This window comes from Podarcis muralis, chromosome 11 (assembly GCF_964188315.1).
Source record: "Podarcis muralis chromosome 11, rPodMur119.hap1.1, whole genome shotgun sequence".
NCBI classification, from domain to species: Eukaryota; Metazoa; Chordata; class Lepidosauria; order Squamata; family Lacertidae; genus Podarcis; species Podarcis muralis.
Genome location: NC_135665.1, coordinates 40,357,776 through 40,376,380, shown reverse-complemented (window position 1 = coordinate 40,376,380; position 18,605 = coordinate 40,357,776). Strand labels below are relative to the sequence as shown.

Genomic DNA, 18,605 nt, shown 5'->3' with positions numbered 1-18,605 from the left:
TTTAAATGTCTTTCATACAAAGATTTAATACATATATTTTCTGTACACAACAATGAGCAGTAATAAATTTATTATCTCAATCAATATATGCAACTCTGAAGGAAATAACGTAGTCTAATACTTTGAAAAGACATCAAATGGAATATCTGTGAAAATAAAGAATATATTGCTCTGTCGTTAGCTTATTGTTAGCATGTAATTGGCTCAAATGGTTTGGCACCGTATGTTTTGAAGAGGGGTTTTAGGCACACTTCCCTATCACTTTCCTGGAAAGCCATGTGGTCATCTAAGCCTGGTATTAGTGGTTGGCCAGGTCAAACACTGGCAAATGGCCTCGGGGGCAAAGAAGGGCCATTCACCATCTTCCTCACTGGGAACTTGGATGGTCGTTTTCATGCTGGGCAGGTGGTGGAGTTTCTTTTGAATGGGTCTCATCCAGTGCCTGCCCACTAGGGATGGGCAAATATGTCAACTTAGTTTTTTCTCAGTTTTCCAGTTTTAAGTTCAGTTTTTAACATTTCTACATCAGTTTTCTATTTTTAAAAAAAAGTTCTCTTGAAAATTGATCAACATTTTATAGTGCAAATTTCAATATACATACATATTTTTTGAAAAGCAGTTTCCCTCATTATGATGTATTTATGCATGTTATTATCACCAATAATGCATTTTTATATGCAGTTTACATCAGTATGTGAAATTTTGTACACATTACTTGGCTAGAGAACAGCACTACAAAGTTAGGAGAAGTGTGAATTTTGCATGATGGCTAGATTTCAGTCTGCTTATTGTTTCCTTGGGGCCGGCCCACTCATGAGGCAAGGTGGGGTAGTTGCCTCAGAGCAGCAGCCTCCAGTATGGTGACCAATCCTCCTCTTGCGAAACACCTCCTTCATGGCTCCCTGCGATGGTGATGCTCCACAAGCGCTTTTCCTCAAGAAGCACTTGTGGAGCCTCAACCCGCCTCCAGGTACATAGCACAGTGACTGAGGGCTGCTAGTTGAGCATGTGGGTCAGTAGCCATATAACAAGTGTGCTACATTTTGAACTCTGCTCAGATACACACAACTCACATTTTTAGTGTGCTATTTTGGTTTTTTGAATTGTTAAATGGTGCAACATCAAATGCAAAACTATAGGCTTATGTAACAGAGTCTTCCTGCACCATTGTAGTCTACTAAAAACTGGCATGGGTGGGGGAAGGAGGGAGCAGAACAAAGGGTCTTAAAGAGAGAATGCAAAATTTGAAGCATGATAGAATGGAGACTGCAGCTTATAGCAATATCTGTGAAAGACATGTAGAATTTCACATTCCAATCGCATTGCTTCCTGCTGGCACTTTCTTCTTATCTTGCAGAGCTACATCAGAAATCAAAGTGGTTTGGATGAACTCTCTCTTACTGAGCTCCCTAATAAAACATTTATATACCATGAGTGCAAGTGTTGCAGAATTAAAAATTAAGAAGGACTCATATTATTATTTACTTGAGGATTGGCACTAATTGGTGATATTGTTGACAGACTCAACAGGGAGGCCAAAGCATAAGAAAGTAAGGAACACTGGCTCAGCCTCAGAAGTGCTTCCTCCAGGTCAAGCATGGCAAACAGAACCACAGAAAGAAAACTGTGGAATCTCCCCAGGGCAATGTGGATAACTATTACTTGAAAAGGCAAATAATAATCGTCTGTACTATCAGCCAAGTCATCTCTCTTTTCCATGATAATTCTAATTCCTAAAATACATGTTTATTTTGCAAACCGTCTGCCTGGAACCCTGGTGAAAAATCTTGCAGTTTAATTTCATCATCCATTCCCCCCCCCCCCATAAAAAGATAAAACTGCTAGGCAAGAATGTATGGAAGTTTGGGGTCATGCTGATGGCACTCAGCTCTGTGTCCCTTCCTCCAACTCAGCATCCTGGGACAGTGATGAGAATGCAGGTCAGTCAGAAAGAACTGAAATCATAGAGGAAGATATAATCTTGTGACTTGAAGAGAAAGAAAAATTTCTGGTGCCTCAGGTTTGCCAACCTGCATGTTCCTGGATCTGCAGCTGGCCCGGCAAGCCCAGATCTTGACAACGGCTGGGAACAGGGAATCTGTTGGATTTGGTTTCTCTCAACGTCTCATTTTTCCAGTCATTATGTTTACATTTCCACATCAGTTTCTGTTTTCTTAAGTCCTCGTGAAAATTTACTTGCTTTTTAGTACAACTTGCTCCCAATAAACACATTTGTGTATGCCATTTCCCCTAATATACACATCTTTGCAATTTTTCCCTTATATGCTATCCTTATGCATTCTTATGTGTTAATTTTGCTGACATATGCACCTCAATGCACACTTTACTACGGTATATGTATTTTTGTACATGCTCTTTGGTTGAAGAACGCTATTGCAAAATTCAAGGAAGGACAACTTTTGAAGGATGGCTGTGTTTCAGTCTATATATTGTTTCAGAAAGTGCAGATTTGGTAGATTCACCTTGAAATGTGAACTGAATCAAATTTCTTTTTCATCTCTAGCTGGGAGTGTTCACCATCCATGCCTTTACAACGTTTGAAGCTAAACTCCTTGTACCATGCTCTATTTTATGTGCCCTTAATTACTTTCCACAATTTTCACCTAGCTCAGACCATGGCACCCTCCATCTGGACAGGCAAATACATTAGATTACATAAAACCAGCACATAAACAGGTCCAAAATTTACTGAGCCCCTCCATAAATATTCAGACACAATTCAAGGTGCTAAAGGTAAAGGGACCCCTTACCATTAGGTCCAATTGTGGCCGACTCTGGGGCTGCAGCGCTCATCTCGCTTTATTGGCCAAGGGAGCTGGCGTACAGCCGCTTCTGGCGAACCAGAGCAGCGCACGGAAATGCCGTTTACCTTCCCGCCAGAGCGATACCTATTTATCTACTCACACTTTGACTTGCTTTCGAACTGCTAGGTAGGCAGGAGCAGGGACCGAACAACGGGAGCTCACCCCGTCGTGGGGATTTGAACCGCCGACCTTCTGATCGGCAAGTCCTAGGCTCTGTGGTTAAACCCACAGCGCCACCCGCATCCTATTCAAGGTACTAGTTTTGTCTAAACATTTTATATGGTTTGGTTTCTATCTACCATAGTGACAAGCCCTTTAGAATCCATCATTATTAATTGTTGAATATATAAGTGTATGAAACTGTCTTCTACTGAGACTACTGGAATGAATGAATGAATGAATGAATAAATAAATAAATAAATAAATACGTATGTACGTACATACAAACATACATACATTATACTGCCCTATATCCATAGATCTCAAAGCAGTTCACAACATAAAATTACAATATAAAAACACAAAATACATAATAAAAATAAGAACAAAAACAAACTAATAACCCACCCTCCACAACAACATGTGTAAGAGGGCTTTGGATGTCAATCAGTCAAATGCTTGTTTAAAGAAGAACATATCTAGTTCAGTAGTGTTTACTCTGACTGGCAGCAGCTCTCCAAGGCCTTTGCAAGGGCCACCCCCAGCCCAGCTACCTGACAGAAATGACAATAAGCATTATCTTTGCATTGTAGAAGGCAAAACTGGCACCAACTTCAGTGCAAGTAACAGTATTTGTTACGTTCTAACTCGAGGTATATTCAAAACCAGTTCAGGAAACATTATTAAAAAATTGTGTCTGAAGTCCCAAATGCTTATCATCACCATTCTTCAATCTTGCCCTAATTAGATTGTAAGGTCACTGGAACAGCTACCATATTTTATTATGTTTCTGTGCCATCCAAGTTACAATGGGACTGCAATTCTCTTTAATACCTCTTGGCACCACACCAGTGCTGCTTCTGTTATTGCTAATAATATAATGAAATAGAACTGAGTCTGCCTGCTGAGGAGAGTATGAGCATGTTAAAACAAATTACTCTTGGGATCCTTTAACATTATACAGGAGGATTTCCCCTGCAACACAGCTCTCTTCATTATTTTCATAAGTGCTACCCTTTGGCCTCATCACATCCCTGGCTTTATTTAGCCCTCCATCCTATTGGAGCAATTCAACAAAAAACCTCCGCTAATAATAAATACAAGGTTTGAATGTGTATTTATGTAGAAACAGGTATGCTATTTGTTCATCCTCTATATAATGCCTTCTTAGAGGGGTGTGGGGTTTTTTTTGGCTGTGTCAAGAGTTATGGTTGTAGCTAACCAAGCTCTCACCAAAGTAGATATATGAACTTTCAGTGGGTCTACTTTGACTAGAACTTAGTTGAATGGTGTGGGCTAAACCTATCAACTGTCGTTTAATTCAAGTCCTGAAGTAAATCGCAGTACCCAAACCCTGTGTTTATTTGCATACTAGGCTAGTCACAACATTAAAAAACCCTTACCTCTACAGCTAGTAATATAAATATATTTTACTAAAATGTGGTCCCAGTGGCAATTATTACCTCTCAAAAAGACTTCTGTGACATATTTTCCTTTGGGTTTCTAGAATCTCACCAAAAGGAAGGGGATATGTGTGGAACTATTCTTAAAGGCTGCAATCCTGTGCATGTTTATGAGTGCACCCAGTCAATTTAGAGGGATTTGCTTCTGAGTAAATATGCACAGGATTTCACTGAACAAAGCTAGTATTTTTTAGTTTTGATTTATGAAAACCTACTATGACAATACTTGGGAACCAAAACTACCTTCAAACAGTGCATTTACTGATTGTTCTGGCCCAGCTGGCAACAGGGGACACATTTGAATCTCTCTTTTTTGGTGAAAGGCTTTAAATATTCAAAACACCATATCATATCCCACCTTTAACATTTACAATGGTACCTCGGGTTAAGAACTTAAATTTGTTCTGGAGGTCTGTTATTAACCTGAAACTGTTCTTAACCTGAGGTACTACTTTAGCTAATGGGGCCTCCCGCTGCCGCCACGCAATTTCTGTTCTCATCCTGAAGCAAAGTTATTAACCAGAGGTACTATTTCTGGGTTAGTGGAGTCTGTAACCTGAAGCGTCTGTAACCTGAAGTATCTGTAACCCGAGGTACCACTGTATTAAGGCTAAATATATCCAATTTTGTCAATGACTTCTGTTCTTAACAACCTGATACTCAGGGCAGGCTAGAACACAGTAGTAGCCTTTAACAGCAAGTTGTGTGTGTTGGGGAAATTGTGTGCATCTGAAGGAAAGAACATTAGATCCTCTAACTGTCTCCCCCCCCCCAGGGGTAAGGGGTGTGGTTTTTCCCCTCCCTCAAACCCACTGCACTGTGGCATTGCTGGCAACAACAGTGGCAACAACCCTCCACTGTGCAACTGTAGATCCTTTTAAAGGTTCAGGCTACTTACCTTCGCTCACCATTACTTTTTTACTTCTGTGCATTCTTTGGTTTCGGTATGGTTATTCCAAGTTGCTTCATCCCTATACACATGCATTTGGGAGTAAATCCCAGGTGGGAGTGGCTTTTGAATATATATTTATTATTATTATTATTATTATTATTATTATTATTATTATTATTAACCCCACGTGGCTGGGTTTCCCCAGCCACTCTGGGCGGCTTCCAACAAAATATTAAAATACAATAATTCAATAGAGATGCATAGGATTACACTTGGAGTTTAAGTTCAAACTCCTTTCCAAATGGTGAATAATACATGAAGCAAAGGGACAGCTTTTGTTTATTCCTTCTACAGTGAATCAATAAGAGGAGAGACATACTTCAGGGGCCTGGTTTGAATGTCACAGTAAGCCAAATGATTGCTTACTGGGACTGCACACACCAAGAATAAACCTCGGGTGCCGATTGTGTTTAGGAAGGAGAAAGCTTATTCACAAGCTAAGTCAAACCTTGGTTTAGCTCAGTGTGTCGTGGGATTAAAAAAAGACTGGGGAGGAGCCAGACAGCTGTGACCTCCTCTCTGGGAATCCGTATATTCATGCGGTTGTGGCAAGCCAAGATCTGTCCCCTTGCACTCTGTTAAGGCACTATGCACACTCAATACGCTATATAAACAAATAAAAATAGCAATCTTGTACAGTACTTCCTTACTTCTTTCCTGCCTGGAAACAGCCACAAAGTTCAATTTCTTCCTTACTCTGACTTTTGTATGTACCTTTTCAGCCACTCCCTTGCCTTGCTCATGAGACTTACCTCTTACTCCCAAGGAGGCTGTTGCTCATAAGGAAGCTTCCTTTTCACCTCCCAATCCACTTATCCTTCCCTTTTCTTCCACAACTCTAGTTGCTGTATCTGGGTGTCTATGACAAGTAGGAACGACATCTGAACTCCCTCACTTTCCATGTACTGGTAAAAGTGGGGGGAAGGAATAACATCAAATGGAACGTTAAAAACTCCCCAATATTGCTTAACTGATAATCACTTGTAATCTGAGGGGGGGAAAGAGTCAAATTCTCATATAATCTGCTATAATCCAGTCTATATCTTTTATATGTAAAGAGATGGTGACTGGAAAATCTCCCATCATTAGTGATGTATGATTTATCTCATATTGAAGGAGTGGATTGATCATAAAAAGAGGACTGAAATTAAAAGGAGGCATTAAGCCAGTTATTAATTTCTGAAATGAAAGGTAATGGGACTGAGACTTTAAATTCATTTGGATGCATGGGTGGCGGGGGCAGGGATGGAGAGGTGGGTTATGGAAGGTCACACAGATCTTCCCTAAAAAATAGCAACACACCTTGAAAACAGGATAGGAGGAGTCCTGAATTTGGTTGAGTAATGTGTTTTAACTGATCCAAATTGCAGTTTAGATGTGGTATTAGCATCCTCTGTACAGATTCCTGTGTAGGGTTGATTGCAGTTTTAGGATGTGGAGAACTGAGATCACTGACATGGATCCCCCTCCCCAGGTGTAGTTTGACCCTCAGTGGTAAAAAACAAACAAAAATGTTTTTGGTATAAGCAGTCTCTTCCATTATTCTTTTGAAAATACGTTTTGTAGCTAATCTTTGGCTCAAGTTACACAAGGGTGCTTGTATAGTCCGTATAGTTAAAGCTATGGCTTTCCCAGTAGTGATGTATGGAAGTGAGAGCTGGACCATAAAGAAGGCTGATCGCCAAAGAATTGATGCTTTGGAATTATGGTGCTGGAGGAGACTTTTGAGAGACCCATGGACTGCAAGAAGATCAAACCTATCCATTCTTAAGGAAATCAGCCCTGAGTGCTCACTGGAAGGACAGATCGTGAAGCTGAGGCTCCAATACTTTGGCCACCTCACGAGAAGAGAAGACTCCCTGGAAAAGAACCTGATGTGGGGAAAGATGGAGGGCACAAGGAGAAGGGGACGACAGAGGATGAGATAGTTGGATAGTGTTCTCGAAGCTACCAGCATGAGTTTGACCAAACTGCGGGAGGCAGTGGAAGACAGGAGTGCCTGGCGTGCTCTGGTCCATGGGGTCACGAAGAGTCGGACACGACTAAATGACAACACACAAGGGTGCTATGTATTTCAAATTTTGGGAGGAGCCGTAGGAGTGATTACTGCCCTCTTGTAGCATTCCTTAGAGCAAGGGGTAGGGAACTTCTAGCCTAGGCGCTGAATGTAGGCTTCTCTGGCCAGCTCTTGTGGGTGCTCCCTTCACCTGAATCCTAAATGTATTTATTTTAATGTAGCCATCCAGCTAGTCAACATGTTCAGAAGTAACTCCTTGTTATTGACTGTTTTGGCCAAGACCCTTGAAGACTCCAGTTTTCGTTTAACAAGTGACCCACTTTGTATTGTGTTTTTCTTTATGTTATGGATGGATATGCGTTAACAAAAAAAAAAAGTCTGACTGGCTTCAGACCTTATGCCTGGCATCCAACAGAGCCAAGCTAGTTTTTTTAATTTGGTTTGGAGTCCTACAGTGTTCTATGGACAAATAAAAACTGTATGTCTTTCAAGTGCCTTACTTTGTTATTGTTAAATGGACAAATAAAGCAATTTGTTAGAAGTTCTGAAATGTATAATCCCATACAATACATTAAATCACCACGGCTTCTCTTCAGCACCATGAGGTACAGTACTCAGGCTTCAGTTGTAAGACAGCAACCTGCAGGTACAAGTCACACATATGCGCCCACACTGCCTGAATTATTTCTGCAGACACCCAGGCAAGCACTTGGGACTGTCCTCAGGCTATGCGCCGCTATGCCAGGCCAGTGGCTCTGGACTGCACCTCCCGTGAGTCCTTTTTGCCCTTATTGTGATAATGCTTCTTGGATGGACAGGAATGAGTAGAAACCTCCAGATTTCGCATGGTTGGAACATAAGCACCTGTAGAAAGGTAAGAGTCATATTCCTTACTTCAACCAGTTTTGCCTCTGACCCTGTTCACTTTTGCATCTGTCTCTGCCTGCTACAGACATTTAGGCATATAAGCCGCATATAAAGTGGTCCCTGGGAGATTGCTCATGAGAGAAGATTTACTTTGGCTCCATGGGTTCCCCACCTCTGCCTTTGAAATAGTGAAGACGATCTCCAAAAGAATATTGTGACTTTTAAATAAATAAATAAATAAATAACCTGCTAACCAGACGGGTTATTTATTAATGCATATCGTTTTCATGCCCTCTTTCCCCCAAGAAGTTCCAAATACCATTTTAGACTCTGCATCGAGCCAGTTGTGGTAGGTGAGGTTGAGACAGAGGCGCCCAAGGCAACTCAGCCAAGCTCCACAGCTGAGGGGGGGGGGTAATCTGAGAGCCCATCTGGCACGAGCTGCTGATTCCCGAAATCGTGCTCCCGGTTATGCACACACACACTCGGCCCGCAAAACGGTTGTTGTAGAAACGCAACTCCCTTGCACCCCGCCCCCCATCCTTTTCTATCGCCCGGTCCCAACCAAGCGCCGCGGGAAGCGAGCCCCGCTTACTTCAATGGGATTTATTTGTAGGTTTAGCTTTACCGCCTAACACGCCAGTCCCTAGCTAGCAGCTTTACTCGAAAGTAAGTTTTGTGGCGGCTACGCCGAGACGACTTAGGGGTTGTTACTACAAATATTTGCAAACCACCTTGCATACCTTTTGGTAGAAAGGCGGCACGTGAATAAATAAATAATAAAAGTCCCAATGGGCTCCGCAGGGACTAGCTGTCAGTTTACGCCTGCAAAAAATAAAATACTGTATTGCGCAGCGGGGCAGCGCAATACCAGGCACTGATTGATAACGTTCTCCTGAAAAGCTGAAGTCCCGCCGCCGGCGCCGCGTCCAAAGGGCGTGTTCCCAAGTCGGGGCGCGCGCAGGATCCACGCCTCGCGCTCTGTTTTTGCGGCGGCTTTCCCCCCGCCTTCCTCGCCTCGCTCCCCTTACCTGCCGCTCACTCGCGTCGGGCTCGCGAGCCCTCCCTCGGCAGGGCCCACCCACCGCCTCCGCCATTGGCTCGGCGGGCTGCCCGTCTCCCCCCCGCCCATGGCCCGGAGGCAGGTCCGCGGAAGGCGGCAGCCCTCTCAGGGGCCGGCGGAGGCAGCGGGCTGCTCTCCCGGAGCCCCACAGCTCAGGCTCCCCGCCGCTGCCGCCGCCTCCCAGGAGCGGCTTCCCCGCCGGCGGCGTTTCCGCGCTTGGGACAGCGGAAAGCGATGCGGGTAGCAGCAAGCCGCTAGGCGGTGCCTGGGCTCGGTGTTCCCCTTTCCCCTTCCCGGCGGAGGATGCTGCCGTTGCTGGAAGAAGAGGCGGGCGGCTGACTTTCTTCCCCGACCCGCCCAGGCGGCGGCGGCGGTTGTCTCCCCTCAGGACTTAGCGGCGGCGATGGGCGAGAAAGTTTCCGCCGAGCAGCAGCAGCGGCAAGATTACGGCGGCGGCCGGAGGGTCTCGTCCTCTTCTTCCAGCTCGTCAGGCTCGCAAACTCTCTCCGAGGAGGGCGACGGCGATGCCTCAGCCGGGCAGCTCGGCGGGACGGGCTTCGCTGCCCCCCTCAGCCGCGGCGCCCCCCAGCGGCAGGTGGCGGCGGCGGCGGCTTCTTTCCCCCTCGCCGGGGAGAAGGGCGACCATGTGTTGGGCGAGGGGCAGCGCCGTCGGGGGAGCGAGGAGGAAGAGGACTCGGCCAGTGGCGGAGGCGGCGGCCACTTTCGTCCCGAGAGCGACGCCTCGCTGGAGGAGCAGGACGAGGAGGTGCGAGGATACTGTGTGGGGAGGGAGACCTCATTCCCCGCCGCCGACGGGGGGAGCCCAGACGTGTGCGAAGGGGCGGCGAAGACGGCGCCCGCAGGCTCCTCCGCCTCCCGGTTGCCGCCCACGGGGCGAGCCCTGGCCAATTGTGGCGGGAAGTGGGGTGGCTGCTGGACGTGGCCCGCCGCGCTGCCTCTCCCCCCCCCCCGCCTCGGGCTCGCCCAGGGTTGGGCTCCCTGCCCGGTGTTGACGGGCGGGCCTGCCCCTCCCAGGTTGACTTTGAGGGCTGTGTTGATGTCTCTCCTCCGCGTTCCCTGCGGCTTGCCGCAATTGAGGCTCCCGGAGCTTGCTTCCTTCCCCGCCCCTTCGGGTTGCGCCTCGGAGTCCCTTTCATGCTCAGCCAGCGCGTGCTTGTATTGTGGGGGTCGGCGAGCCACCGGCGACGTGCTTGCACGTGGGGATGCACGGTGGCCGCTTGAAATGGCACAGCCGAGGAGCAAACTGTCCCGAGAGCAGCAGAGTTGAAATATTTTTTCCCCCCAGCAGGGGGCTTGTGCTTTTATAGCCCGAGCGCTCGTTATCAGAGCCTTCGGTAGCTTGGCTATGTTTTAATGTTTAATAGGTTATTGTATTTTAGTGTTTTGTTGGAAGCCGCCCAGAGTGGCTGGGGAAACCATGGGCGGGGTATAAATAATAAATTATTATTATTATTAGCTGTACTGTATTAGAACCCCAGGGTAACATAGTGGGAAGTGGAACATAAGCATGCCTGCTGCTTCTTTTCAGTGGGGGCAGCCTCTGGGGGCAGAAATCTTTGAGAAGAGGAGACAAATTCCAGAGGAATGCCTGTGAAGTCAGCATTGCCCACCAGTGTCTTTAAATACTACTTTGGTTTTGGTGAGGAGGCAGTACCTTTAACTGGAGAGTTCTGAAACTTGAGGAATTTTGGGCGAATGTGTGTATGGGTGGCTGCTCTTGAAGACGGGGCCTGTAATTAAGAGTTACAGATGTGCAGAGGCCTTGTATCCTTTTTAAAACTCTGGTTAGGCGAAGAAAGCTGCTTCTGTCTTCACAAACTTGGCGGCTGCCCTCTGTGAATAAAGAATCTGTTTGCCTGAGTGGCTGAACTAGGTTGCAAGGTTACACAACTCTATTTCAAGCTTCCCTCTGTTCTAGAGAAGGGCTGACATTGTAGGGAAACAGGATTTATTTTATGCCAGTGCTCCTTCTTGGCATCTGTTCTCAAATGCTAGGGGCTCAAAGCCGGAAACACTAAGAAATGGTCCTGAGCAGGTGCATAGTCCTAGGGTGGGTGGGTGGGTGGGTGGGTAGTGTTTGCAAACAGATGGCCCAATATCTGTTCCTAAGTAACCAGTGTTAGAAACTGAGATATGAAAGCTAGGAGGTAAATGGCACCTTAAACCTAACGGAATGTCTAGGAGCACTTTTTAATAACAAAAGCTGAAAACGAATGGCACTGCAGCTGAAATACTATGTTCATTTTTCATATCGTCTAGTTCTTCCCCTGTCCACCCCCTTAATATTCTCAAGAGGGTCTCTTCTCCAGTCTTCAGAGAGTAGCTGAAGTGGGAAGGGGAAAGAAGTCCTCCTTTCCTTCTACTCTGCAGTTTTAATCTGAAATCTTAGGTGCAGTACTGCATCCAGAGCTCAGAAATTGCTTGCACTAATGAGGTTTCCTGTCGCAAAATGCATCTAGAACAATGGGAGTTTTGAATACTGCTAGTAACTTAAGTCTACTTCTTTTCCTGCGGATTTTGCTTCTGGGTATTATAGCTACTAGGGTGTGAACTTGGTGTCAAGCATTCATTACATCCTTTGCTTCCAGTTGACAGTAATCTTGGAAGAGCTAAACAGCATAGTTTTATGGAATAATGGGTGATTTTGCAAGTGATCTGTTGGGTGAAAGTGTTCACACACTTCAGTCTACATGCATTCATATCTGAATTTTGAAAAATGATATGTCCAAATTAATAAAATTAGCATGTGTCAATAGCATGCGTATGAGAAAGTATAGCTTAAGGTGAAGTCTGAGCACTTTCACAACTAGTGGTAATACTTTTTAGTGACAAGTGTCTTAGGTGATGTATACTTTCAGATTCCTTTTGTAGTTTACACTCTCTGATTTTCAGAATGGTCAATGAATGTTAACCATGTCACGCAAGAAGCTTAGAATGGATAAAATAATGGGACAGCAATAGAATCTGGTTTTATTTTTGAGAAAGTGACTGCTGATGCCATACTTCACTGCTTCATTTTGTACATTAGCAGGTTTTTTTAACTTAGGTATATAATTTTATACTATCTTCACTAATTATTCCAGGGCACTTTGCAGTTTCTGGTGTACATTGCTATCATGTATTGTTCCACAGCTTTGTTGCAGTCAGCAAATTTGCTCATGGTTGAAATTGAACCTTAAGCGTATGCTATGCTTGGCCTATGATATGCAGTGGATAAACAAATGGATATCTACTCAGGTAGAACAGAGCTATTTCTGACTTTAAATGGAGCTCTCAAACTTTTTATAGTTAAGGAAAAACTGTTGGGCCTGCCCAATATTAGTAGGAAGTCTGTGAAAAAAGTAAGGCGTTGTCTGGATTGGTTCTTAGTCATAGTTTGACATGAGAACAAGTCTAGCTTTCTCCTATGTTTGTGCTCTTCCCCTCCTGTAAGATGTGGCAGTGAAAAGGAGTTAGTGTTTCTTTTTGATTAACTGTAGTTTGCTTTGTTTTCCTCACCTGGATAAACTGTGTTTAATCTTGACTTAGTTTAATGGAAGCAAGCCAACTTCAAATATTGTTTATGATCCAGGCTTGTTTTCATTAAGCATAATTAAGAATAACTGCACTTTAGACGATGGGCAACATACTAAATTACAGCTAATGTAAAATGGAAGCAGAAGCTTGTGTTCAATGCCATGTGGCAGTTCCAGGGGAGGGGTGGGGAGTCTGAGTTGTTATGTCCAAATGCAGTGATCAAATCCCAGTACTAGGGGCCAATACTAAAAGTGGAAGAACACATAATGATAATTATTTGCTCATAAGTCTCGTAAATTAAAATCAGACTCATAACATTTCTATAAATCTCAGTTTGCCAGTATATATAGAAGCCATTTGTCTTTATATCTGCTGTGGTGCATATTTCATTTAAAACTGCTATGATGCTTCTGCTGCCTTTAAGTGGCAAGGACTGTGTTGTTAAGAAAGGAATTCTGTAATAGAAGAGTGCATTAAAACATGAATCTTTAACTGTTGGCTTGCAGTCTGACCTAAGGTGGGTTAGCACCAAGAGCACCACAACCATACCATATACAGAGGGGGGGGGGAGTTAAAAATTGGCCCCATAATTCATGTTTGGGCTAAAGGTGAGCCCTGGGTTTGAACATAAGGTCTTTGAAAAGTCACGGCATCCACAAATAGCAATGCAACTCTTTCAGAGTTTCTCTTTCAGAGAAATGGGGCAACACTAGATAGATGAGTATAAGTTGCTGTAATAGTGTCAGCCAGTGTTTCCTCAAACAGTAATCTGGGGACCATGAGTGATCCTTTGCCTACTTTCAGGTCGGCTTCTCTGCCACTGCACATCCAGTTCTGCCTCTTCCTCTTCACCACCTTGTGGTGTGTGATTTTTCATTGGACTAATGTTGGTACCAGCAGTGCCCAACATACTGAGTACAGGTGATTGGGTGACAGAGATGTTTGGTGGTGTGGTTGGAAAAGTAGTCCTCTTTCCTCTGAGGTGGTTTTTGGTGACACAGCTTCCCTTTGAAAAATCACATGCTATGTGTGGTTCAGCATATCAGTAAGTGTCTGAAAAAATGCTTGCTCTGTATGTGAAAAATGAATTTGTAAGCATTTATAAAGCAATGATGATGATGATGATGATAATAATAATAATAATAATAATAATAATAATAATAATAATTTATTTATTTATACCCCATCCATCTGGCTGGGTTTCTCCAGCCACTCTGGGCTTCCAACAAAAGATTAAAAATACATTAAGACATCAGTCATTAAAAACTTTCTTAAACAGGGCTGCCTTCAGATGTCTTCTAAATGTGAGGTAGTTGTTTATTTCTTTGATATCTGATGGGAGGGCATTCCACAGGGTGGGTGCCACCACCGAGAAGGCCCTCTGCCTGGTTCCCTGTAACCTCACTTCTCACAGTGAGGAAACCACCAGAAGGCCCTCAGCGCTGGACCTCAGTGTCCAGGCTGAACAATGGGGGTGGAGATGCTCCTTCAAGTATACTGGACTGAGGCTGTTTAGGGCTTTAAAGGTCAGCACCAACACTTTGAATTGTGCTCGGAAACGTACTGGGAGCCAATGTAGGTTTTCAAGACTGGTGTTATGTGGTCTCGGCGGCCACTCCCAGTCACCAGTCTAGCTGCCACATTCTGGATTAGTTGCAGTTTCAGTAGTTATTCTCTTGAACTGGGGAAAAACTTGTTCCCTGTTTTTAATATTGGTGGCTATCAGCTTGAGACAGGGTGGCAAAGTTCCCCCATCCCTATGTGGTCTTCACTATAGCTTTGAAAATGTCTCAATGAGACATGGGAAGACCAATGATAGTGAGAACTCAAGAGGCGCCTTGTATCTAGGAAGATCAAAAGAAAAGCAGTGTGCGGTTTCCCACTTGTGTAGCTTTGAGTTGTATTTATGCTCTATAGGAAGGGAGGACCTAACACATGGGACCCTGGCATTACCAACACATTACCATAACACAGTGACCTGTCACTTAATGTCCGTGATCACCAAAAAGTGTTGCCTTTTGATGTAGTACACTAACTGGTATTTCTAGAGGTCATTTCATAAAATGCATCCTTTAGGAAATTAACAGTTGGTGGTGGGGTTTCCCCCCCCCGCATGTTTGCTTATTTTTGTGTGTGAAACTTCATCTATTTCCCTTAATATTGAATTTGATTGTAATTGCATTCTAGATTTGTTAACGATTTTCTTTTATCTGTTGCCAACCCATATCTCATTTATTACTACACACTGGAAAGAAAACCCAACTGCATATTTTTTTTAAACCACACTGAAAACTACAAAGCTGCCTTATTTCTAGAGCTGTCACTAGTTAGTTAGAAGGATCACTAATACTGTGACAGCTGAAATACTTTTTCTTTGGAGCTCTAACTGCAGGCGTTGGCATGATTTCAATCTATTAGATCTAATTACCTGCTCAAACACTGCATTTCTGCAACGTTAGAGACTGAAAATTTATTTAAAGTGATGCGTTTCCATGTTCCGCTCTGTTTTGTTATCTGTAAGGAGAAGAGCAATTAGACAGAATTTCAGGCAGGTTGCTCTAATTGTTGGTAGAGTTTGGTGGTAGATCGTGCTTAACATCAGAATAGCAAATTCATATTGGGCTGATTAAGGCACATTCCTTACTTAGCAAATGTACGGAATTTGTATCCATATATTTATTTCCCCAACAATGTTACTCCAAACTCCTTCATTCTATTTGTTGCCTATTTCATGCTTGCTTCTGTGTCAAATGTTTGATCACAAGCTTCCTGAGGGGCGACCTCTGTTTTTGTTACACTGAAGTATAGTATAGTATAGTAGATGGACTTGGACTGTGAGAGCTTGGCCCTGATATCCCTTTGAGCGATGAAGCTTGCTTTGGATGGTCGTTGTGAAATCCGGTTTCTAACTTTCACCTTTCTATAAGGATACAATAGGATAACCTCATGTATACCATCCTTAGATCCTTGGAGGATTGATGGGATACAAATATAAAATAATTAGTTCTAAACAAAGATTACAGAAAAATAAGCCCATGTGTTTAAATAAACACAGCTTATTCTCTACCTTACAAGATATAGAAAAGAAAAGGGACCAAAGTAACAACGCCATCAGTGTTGCTTTAGATTTTTTTCATAAGTGGCCAACTTGAATGTTTGGTAGCAATGGAATGCCTTGGGTTACAGTCTTATACACTTTTATCAGGGAGTAAATCCTATTGACCTTACTTCTGTAACTTACTTCTGAATAGATATGAATGGAATTGCATTGCAAGTAAATAACCTTTTCTGCTATTTTAAGTGAACATGAAGCCTGTGTGAACTTCTAGTAGTTATCAGTAATAGCTCATACAATTGTACATAGCACCCAGTAGACTGAAGTGGTGTTTATTCTATCAAGCAGCCACTGGGGGGAATACATAGTCTCTCCTACAAATATCTTAGTGACAGTTATATAAATGAGAGATGAGGAAGTTCTGACCCTCCAGATGATATTTCCTTCTAACACCAGTTTCTGACATTATGGCCAATTGTCAGGGATGCTGGTGCTGTACACCAGCAGTATTTTGAGCACCGCTAGTTCCCCAGTCCTGGTATAAATGCTCTAACTTTTGGTATTTTATAAAAAGGATTTGATAAAACCACACTCATGAAAGAGTTTTATAAAATCACACTCATGAAAGTTTCCTTGTACTTTTCCACATGGCATGCTCTGACATTTTAAAATGTCATATCACTTTTAAAATACTGCATTGTTTTTAAAGTCCATAGTTAACTGATGTTTATAGTTCCATGTTTATTACAGCGCTTTATGATCGTTGAAGATGTATGTAGCTCCTACTTAAAAATGTTCATCTCAAGTTCATTTTCACAGTGCATCTTGTAAAAACTAACAATGTGTGCATGCATAGTTGAGTATAATAGTGACATTCTCAAGTTTTATGGTGGTGTGCTACTTGAGATAAGAACACCTGGGTTGAAATAAATTGCTATGTCAAACGACTTCATAAATATACTTCAATGTTATCAGTGCTCCTTTGCTTGTTCTCTTGTAATCTGAGTACCAAACAACTACATTAGCAGCATTTTAAAATAGACATAGATGCTACGAAAACTGAAGGAATTGAATCTAATGTTTGAATAATGACTGCATAGTACAAAAGAAAAAAATGCAACAGAAATTGAGAAATGTAATAATTCTTGAGACTGGTTTAAGACATTGTTAAATTTTGAAACTATAAGGAAATTCAGAAAGATTGTTAGAGAAAAGCAACACACACATCTTGGTTTGTCACTGTTTTGGTGAGTAAGGATTTGGTGAGTGAGGATGGAGATACATTACAGCAAAATAAGACTGACAGAGCAGAAGGGAAAGCCCAGTAGTCAGACAGGACAAATTAAATAGCTAGTTAAGGTAGCAAAACACCAAGGTTCATTCAGTATATCAAATTGGTCACACTGCAACAAGGAGAAAGAACTCTAAAATTGTATACACTACTGAGATCAATGTCCAAAGACAAATTTAGTACTGCTCGATCCAGTTTCTAAGTTCTGATCACTGGTGTCAAAAACTTTGTGAAATATTTCTGACCAAAATACAGAAAGTGTAAGGCAACCCCACCACATGTGCATGTGCTCTGTTGCCCCAGACTTTCCATCATAAGGAAGGCAAACTTCAACATTATCAGAGTACACCAGTTACCAGCCAGTAGTGATTCCCGAGTACAGTAACTTCCTGCATCTTGGTAGAGGTCATTTTAAGTGAGGTCCAGGTCTTACTCCCAGACTAGCTGCTGCTGTTCTGTATTGTCCATGGAATTCTCAATCATGGAAGAGGCCATCCCCTTCAAGTTGGGGTAAACCACTGAGTCTCTTGGGCTTGCTGATTGGAAGGTCAGCAGTTCAAATTTGTGTGGTGGTGGTGAGCTCCCGTTGCTCTGTCCCAGCTTCTGCTAACCTAGCAGTTCAAAAGCACACCTGTGCAAGTAGATAAATAGGTACCACTGTGGTGGGAAGGTAAATGGCGTTTCTGTGTGCTCTGGCTTCTGTCATGGTGTTGCGTTCCGTTGCGGTTTAGCCATGCTGGCCACATGACCCAGAAAGCTGCCTGGACAAATGCTGGCTCCCTTGGCCTGAAGCGAGATGAGCACTGCACCCCATAGTTGCCTTTGACTGGGCTTAACTGTCCAGGGGTCCTTTACCTTTTTTTACCTTTTACCTGATTTAGAGCAGTATGATTCATACGTGGTTTTAGTCCAGAACAATTGCGCTTCTAAAATAAGGCTATTTATAAGTGATCATACTTTCCACCTGAAACCAGTTACAGTATAGTGGAGACTTCACAGTTTATTCTGCAGTGTTGTCTCAGTTATTGGGTGACAACATTTAATAAGTTTGAGAAGTTTATACAGCCCTTTAGACACTCATCCCTTGATGTAGTATCATGTAGCACCCTTCTTCCATTTAAAAAACCATTGTGTTGGTGTGATAATGAGGAGGAAGCAGAACAGAAACTTTGGCAGAATTGACATACTGACTCAATTCCCCTGCCCAGCCGAGAAAGATGTAAGTGGTGTTAAGGGCAGAATTGCATTTGAAAAAATGCTAACTAATGTGTTGTTTTATAAAATGTAGAGCACTGACAGCAGACAACACAGCAGAGGATTGTTCTGAGCCAAATGTTAGAGTAGAATATCTCTTTCCCATCTGCTGGGTCATCAGT

General features: G+C 43.2%; 1 protein-coding gene across 9 annotated transcripts in view; it reads left to right on the top strand.

Moving 5' to 3' along the window:
• Positions 1 to 9,389: 9,389 nt before the first annotated feature.
• The window catches only part of MAST4 (microtubule associated serine/threonine kinase family member 4), a 197,412-nt gene continuing 188,196 nt past the window's right edge, over positions 9,390 to 18,605 (top strand). For 2 of the 9 annotated variants that reach the window (XM_077936322.1, XM_028749227.2), the window contains exon 1: positions 9,395 to 10,112. In XM_077936322.1, coding sequence (XP_077792448.1) covers positions 9,750 to 10,112 — 363 coding nt within the window. In that variant the 5' untranslated portion in view covers positions 9,395 to 9,749. Of the gene's footprint in view, positions 10,113 to 18,605 lie in introns of all 9 variants that reach the window. The other 7 variants (XM_028749225.2, XM_077936319.1, XM_077936321.1 and 4 more) reach the window with 6 other exon arrangements.